This window comes from Pteropus vampyrus, unplaced genomic scaffold (assembly GCF_000151845.1).
Source record: "Pteropus vampyrus isolate Shadow unplaced genomic scaffold, Pvam_2.0 Scaffold132, whole genome shotgun sequence".
NCBI lineage: Eukaryota > Metazoa > Chordata > Mammalia > Chiroptera > Pteropodidae > Pteropus > Pteropus vampyrus.
This window is the reverse complement of record NW_011888913.1, coordinates 2,019,410-2,026,345: the sequence shown is the minus strand read 5'-3', so window position 1 is coordinate 2,026,345 and position 6,936 is coordinate 2,019,410. Positions and strand designations below refer to the sequence as shown.

At 49.1% G+C, this 6,936-nt stretch overlaps 1 protein-coding gene across 1 annotated transcript in view; it reads right to left on the bottom strand.

The window, feature by feature from the left end:
* Window positions 1–998: 998 nt before the first annotated feature.
* CNDP1 (carnosine dipeptidase 1) overlaps window positions 999–6,936 on the bottom strand; it is a 23,571-nt gene continuing 17,633 nt past the window's right edge. Inside the window, exons 7-11 of the mRNA XM_023534804.1 lie at window positions 6,210–6,370; window positions 5,067–5,231; window positions 3,658–3,799; window positions 1,858–2,005; window positions 999–1,680 (exon numbers count right to left, since the gene is read on the bottom strand). Coding sequence (XP_023390572.1) covers window positions 1,611–1,680; window positions 1,858–2,005; window positions 3,658–3,799; window positions 5,067–5,231; window positions 6,210–6,370 — 686 coding nt within the window. The 3' untranslated portion in view covers window positions 999–1,610. The remainder of the gene's footprint in view (window positions 1,681–1,857; window positions 2,006–3,657; window positions 3,800–5,066; window positions 5,232–6,209; window positions 6,371–6,936) is intronic.

The window sequence follows — 6,936 nt, the reverse complement described above, 5'->3', positions numbered from 1 at the left end:
TTACGACCAGCTTTTGTTAATTGACTAATCTGAACACCTTTTAAAAATATAAATTGGCATCATAAACCTCTAGCACAGTCAGTTCTCGGGAACTCTGCCAAATATGTCAGGCAGGTCTCACAAAACCCAAAATGTCACAAGATTCAACGTAACCCGACAAGCAGGAACCAAGCTTAATGGCAAAGAATATCAAGCACCTGCCAACCCTCCGCCAGCAGGGCTTGTCACTCTCTAGCAGCAGGGAGCAGACTCCCTTCGTGCCGCCCCCACTCAGCTGAGGACTCGTGGGGGTCCTCTTTCTGCGACAAGAGTCGGGGTAAACTGCATCGCCAGCCCCACTGCCCAGCCATTTCAGATGTGGGGCAGCGAGGTTTAAGACGGACATTTCCAGACCACACGGCTTCGAAGACACGATGTGTTATACTTTGTTTTTATTTGGAATCATAAGAGAAACATTTTTAATAAACTCTTAAATTCTTCTCCATTAATGTGATTTAGCTAATGCATTTATAAAGATTGAATTGATTTGTTTACATACACTCAACTTAGAAAAATTACATTCTTGTTTGTTTATTTACACCATCGAATCCAATCAAGGCAAACAAGGTGGTTAACTAAAATGATTAACGAATGTGGCGCCAGCTGATGGCTTTAAATTTAGAATGTGTTCCCGATGTCAGGGTTGATTAGTTCTCTATCTAACACTGATGCTATTAAAAGCTTTGAGCAATTTAGATGCCAGCATTGAGTAAAATTCCAGTGGGCTGAGCGAAATTCCATCAGGATTGATTCTCCCCTGGGGAATTTACATGGGCGCAGATGTTGGGGGGAGAGAGAGAGAGAGAGTGAGAGAGAGAGAGAGAGAGAGAGAGAGAGAGAGAGAGAGAGAGAGCGAGCGCGCGCCTTCGCTGACGGGGAGGAAGGAAGGACAGGAAGCGGGAGCGGGGAGGTCGGTGGGCGTTTATCACTGCAGAGCTAAAGAGGCTTGGAATAAGAAAGTCCTCGTCTTCGTACAAGCAATTCCCTGGTGGCACGGGGCTGTGAATATGGACCATTTCCGTTTCGGGATTTTTCGGAAGCAGGAAAAATAAATGAAGGGGAAGCAAGAGGTTAACGTGGCGTCATGCCCCGCTAAAGGTGAGCCCACGGGGCGAGCATGGAGATCTGTGGAGGGCCCAGCATTTTTGTTGGTAAGATTCGAGGAAGACGTGGGGAAAGCAGGGGTGATGTGAGCACGGGCAGTCGTGGGAGGGAGTGACTGATTACGTGTCCCGAGCGCCTCTGGACTATGCCAATCAGATTGCCAGGGGAGAGGCTAATTGAGGAATTGTCCTTGTGCCCAAAGGACAGAATAAGTGCGGTCGGGGGCTACTGCAGCAGAGCGTGGGGCCATCAAGGCGTTGAAGGTGGCAGTGACTTTAGAAGCCGTTTCAATTGGCTGTACCTTTAAAGTATCTTATAACCAGTCCAAATGTCCAAAGATATTTTAAATGGGAGGGAAAACATTGTATCCTGGACCAAACTTCTCTGGCCATTTAGATTCAATCCCTGTGCAGGGGCATGGGAGGGGGTCTGTCAGCGGGTCAGACTAAGCTGGAAGGGTCTGACCATTATTGGTGCAGCTTAGCCATCTCTAGGAAAAAGGCAGCGAATAATTTGGATCCCTCTATGTAATTCCACCTAACAAAAGAAGTGAAAAGAAACACAGTTATTTCTACATAAATGATGGAGGAAAACTCGCCTACTATTTAAACAGGAAGGTTCGATGACGTGAATGCAGTCTACAGTATGTGGTATGTAGGTGCGGAGTCGCTGGGGTTTGGGCAGTGGGGGCTCAGCCCCCAGGGAAACCCCTACCTGTTGATCTTCTCGTTCTGAGAGTGCTCGCCGTCATCCACGGCGCCCAGCGGGAGCATCAGCACACTCTTCTGGATAACATCCTGGAATATCTTGGCAATCGGTATGGTCGATCCATCCCGGATCATATCTGGCTCTGTTCCAAACACTGAAACACGGAAGAGAAGGCGTCTGAATGGGACGATGCCAGGACAACCCCAGCAATCACCACGACACGCGGTGCCTGGGGAAGCACGCGTCTTGCTATCATGCAGCTGATTCTCAAAAATCGTCGACAGAGTCAAGAAAGCTGTGATTGCCTTTTAAAAAATATTTTTAAGTAAAATTTTTATTTTGAACTAATTTCAGACTTACAGAAAACTTGCAAAAATAGTACAGAGTTCCCATGTACCCCTGACCCCTCCTTCCCTAACGGTAACATCTTATATAATGCTGGCATAATTATCAAGAATAGGAAGTTAAAAATGGAACAATATTGTTAACTCAGCTCAGGCTTTCTTTGAACTTCATGATTCTTTCCCGTTTTTCTCTGCCGTGATCCAGTCCAGGCTCCCACACTGCATTTTGTCGTTGCTTCTTAGTCTCCTCTCGTCTGTGACAGCTTCTCAGTCTTACCTTTCACATCCTTGACCCTCTTGAAGGGTACCCATCAGTTGTTTCGTGAAATGTCTCTCAGTTTGGGTTTGTCTGATGCTTTTTCATAATTGGAAGAGGTCATGCACTTTTGGCAAAGTACCACAAGGTACATTAGGAAAGTGAGACTTTGTGTTTTTTTGTATTTTTGTTTTTGTCTTCATTTTTGATATTTTGTAACCAATATATAAATACATAGCTATAGTCAACTATCCCCCGAACGTCTCCATGTTTCTATTCAACTTTCAATATACCCCATGAGATAGTTTAACGGATATCCTAGGGTCTAGACGGAGGTGAGTTGAAACCTTCTAGGCTAGAGAAAAAGTTGTCAGTGATAGATAGAGTGGGAATGAAAAATACAGACAGAGAAGAGAAGGCGCCACATAGTATCCACAAAGTATCCACAAAGAAGGTGTCATGTGACTAAAGATGGTGCACTCTGTGAGCTGAAGTGGTTTAGCACACAAACAGCACCAAAGGGGCCTTAGGCGTTCCTCCAAGAGTATTGCAGATCTTTATCATTGAACTTGACATTTCAGCCACACGGCTCCCTTCCGCTGCCATTACATTTACCCGTCTAACTTCCCTCCCTCTTTCCTTCATTCCCAAACTTTACTGGTAAAATACTGCCCTAACTGGGATGAAGTAAGCTCCAAGCCCTGGGCTTGTCCTCTGTCTCCTGTCTGAGTCCCCTGAGGGTTACTGCCCCCGGCAGGTCTGGGCCAGCTCTGCCGTTATTAGCGGTGTGGCCGACGACCTCGATGACCTCGTCTGTAATGCAGCCGCCCCACCCTTACCTACGGTCTCACTTTCCGTCCTTTCGGTTACCCACAGGCAACCACGGTCTGAAAATATTAAGTGGAAAGTTCCAGAAATAAACAACGCCTAAGTCATTCACCTCACTTCATCTCGTCACGTAGGCATTTTAGCATTCCCCTCGTCACAAGAAGCAGGGCACGCACGGTACAGGCCGTTTTGAGGGAGAGAGAGGCCACGTTCCTGAGAGTGTGCATAAAGAGCATTTCCCCGTCTACACTCGGTACGACAGCCCGTCTAAGAGTCCACACCGCAGTTTTAAATGTGTCTGCTCCATCCACCGCCCCGCCCGGGGCACCACCCCTTGGATCCAAGGAAACTGGCAAGTCGAACCCACTAGAGTCCCACCTGTTTTGATGGCTCTTTTCGCCGCACGATACTGATGCTCTTTAACGTCTGCGACCCATGGGTGCAGTCCTAGTGTCCTTGAAACGGCCATCTGGTTGGAAGAATTTCTTTTGGAGAATATCTGCTGGAGATGCTGCTTCACCTAAAAGGCAACGTTTTCAAATTGTAAGAGAAAACTTGAGTTACTCTCTCAGAGGATGATACATAGTCATCTGTCCTCAAGATACACGGAGATCCCAGCCCAACACCCCCAGCACTGTGATTTGACCTTGGTTCCACCAAGAGGGCTGACAGGAGGGAGCGGGTCTGCGGGACTGACAGCTTCCCTCAGGGGGCGAGCCCCTGATCTCACTCCCCTGCGGCCCCTAGACCCTCCAGCCCCCCCCCCCGTCCTGTCCCCGACCACTACCGTTTGCTTATTATGAATTTCGTCAATTATGACATTGAATGACATTACAGATAACATGAGTAGAATGAATATTGTGAATCCTCGGTGACTGCGACACATAATACAACTTCTCAATTTGACTCTCTCTTTTCAGACTAGGCGTACCTTAGTGGCTATTTGGGGAACATTAAGCATTTAGAGACTTATGAAAATTGGGGGCAATTCCACCCCGAGCTGTGGGAGCCTCGCTGTCAGCATGCTTCTCTTTTCTCCGTGGCTAAGTTTCTTCCGTTCGTTCCTTCAGCAAGCATTTATTGAACCCCTGTCATGTGGCAAGAACTGTTCTAGGGGCTGGGGCTATCGCTGTGAGCACGGCGGACAAGGTCCTGCGTGTCTGAGAGGGACAATACTCCCTGTGAGGGAGGGGCAGGGGAGGGCAGAGAGGGCGAGTGGGGGCGGGAGGGGATTTTAGAACATAATCAGCACTTAGAAGACAATAAAAGAGGACGATGGGATGCTGAGGGTTGGGATGAGATGTTTCTTGAGCTCATTCACTCAGTCGACCTTCTGCTAAACCCGAGGCACACTGATGAGAGGTGGATGATTTAGACACATAACTCCTTCCAGACGACATTTTCATTAAAATGTCTGCTATCCAAGTGTTCGTTTCACACATCTGGACAAACTAATGATTGGGGTTTGAGATTTTCCGGCTCAGTCCAACAGTAGGAAGTCAACTCCGTCTGTGTACCAAGCCGATCTTGCCTTTACGTCTACCATTTTCTTTCTTTAAATTTCCCATCACTCCAACTCCAAATGGTGATCTACCTGACATATAATTGAGGGAAGAGATTTCTACCGGTCAAAAATTATGTTGGTTTTTTGACGTTTGTTCTAGTCCTTTTTGTACTGCTGGGAAAAAATGGTACTTCGATGCCAACAACTGAATTGCTCGCTAAACTGTGTCATGTGGCACTCAGGAATGGTGCTGCTAGGCAGAAGAACAATGCACGTTTCTTACCTGTTTTTCCACCACAGGTATGTTCATGTGAGGGACTAGACGGATGGAAAATTTTCCTATAACTCGGCCAGGGATGACTGTTTTAGCTCCAGGCTCGTCAAACGCGCCCTCGACCCCGTGAATGGAAAGGGAGGGGTACCTCCACAGGTGCATTAGAATTTCCTCCTGAATTAAAACAAAACTCTGTTGTCATATACAAGAATGTTCAATTAAAACCCATTTACAATGGGTTGTTTGTATCGCCACTCCCCGTACATCTGCAGCAGCGTGCATGACAAGTTAATTATCACCTTACTTAGATGTGTCTGGACTAACAAGTGGACTTTCCCTCAGGACGTGGGGTCCTATGAAGCAGTCACCTGCCCAAGCCGCTCCCATTGACCAGGGCCCCCGGTCGCCCGAGCTCTGTCTGCAGTTGACAGATGACAAAGGGGCCCGTTCAGAAATTTAAGTCCAGTGGTAAACTTCTGTCCCCAGTCATTGCAGTGACAACCTGTGCACTAAATGCATTCTGTTTTTCAGAAGGTGTCAAAGAATGCAACAGAGGTTTGAGCCACTTTTCTTCCTTGTGGACACTGCAGAGCTAGCCCGAGGGAGGAGACAGACTTCAGAATAATAAACGCTACTGCTCTGGTCGGCATGATGCTCCCGTTCCCGAGGAACCAGCCACAGCTCACAGACACCACAACAGGTACAGAATAGGAGGAAAGGAGAGGAAGAAAAACATCTCGACTCGCCACGAATGAAAACGCGCGGCTCCGGAGTTACCTACTCCACGGGAGCAGCGATGCAGCCACTTATAGAGCGGCCCCTGAGGGTCTTGGTTCTATCGAGAAGAACGGGCAATTAGGGGTCGGAGAGCTGGGATCATTGCAGACTGTTCATCTGTAAACAGACAGGAAGCCCGGCTCCGTGGCTGAGGCTTGGCACGGGATGAGTCTGACACGTCGATTTGGAGAAGCAGGGCTGGGAACGAGCACCTGCCTGGCACAGCCCCAGGAAGCGAGGGGAGGAGCCCTGAAGGTGAGCTCAGCCTCCGAGTTAACCACGGCTTTCGGCTTTCGGCCCCGAGACACACAGAGCCGCAGCACGGGCGACCGAGTGCCCTCCTGCCTCTCAGACACCCACCGACCGCGGCCATACCTTGGTGTCAAACAGAAACTTCTCGACCCGGCTGCTGCTCCGGTACTCTTCCAGGTCCAGGTCGATGGCTTCGTACGCTTTTCTCTCCTCGTCTGTCACAGGGGCCACGTGGTCATAGATCCCCGGAACCAGAATGCGACCAGACGCATCCACGAGGCTACCTGCACGACACGTACGGGAAGCCAGGCCGGGCAGTCACGAGCGTGCCGAGGGGCTGGCCCTGGAGCAGGCCCTGGGTGGCCCTCCTGGGGTTGCAGCAGGCCTGGTGACCGGCTCCGGTCCCCCTGGCAGAGCCACCGGCGGCAGTTCACTTCCTAGAGGTAATGGTCGTGGGAAGGAGCCGGTCACCAGGCGGACGCGGCTGCATCCAACCTGACTTAATGTCCGCCTCGGCAGCGAAGGGGTGAAAACCCGGAGCTGCAGACAAGTAGTCTGGCTGCGACCTACCTGAGTCACACTCAGACGCTCCCTTTAGGCGGTAAGTAGGGCTCTCAGTCTGAGTTTATCTTATCCCGAGTTAAAAAGTAACGTGTTCCTTATGAAAAGCTCTACATACGTATGTGCATATACACACATACAGGCCTGAGAAACGGAAAACCATCGTTCCTTATCAACTCCTATCCCCCTACACCCCGTAATAATATAATAAATACTCATCTTTGATCAAAAGCATATTATCTTCGGGGTCTAGTCTGTGCCATATACATCGTGACCACGGGAGCCTCCA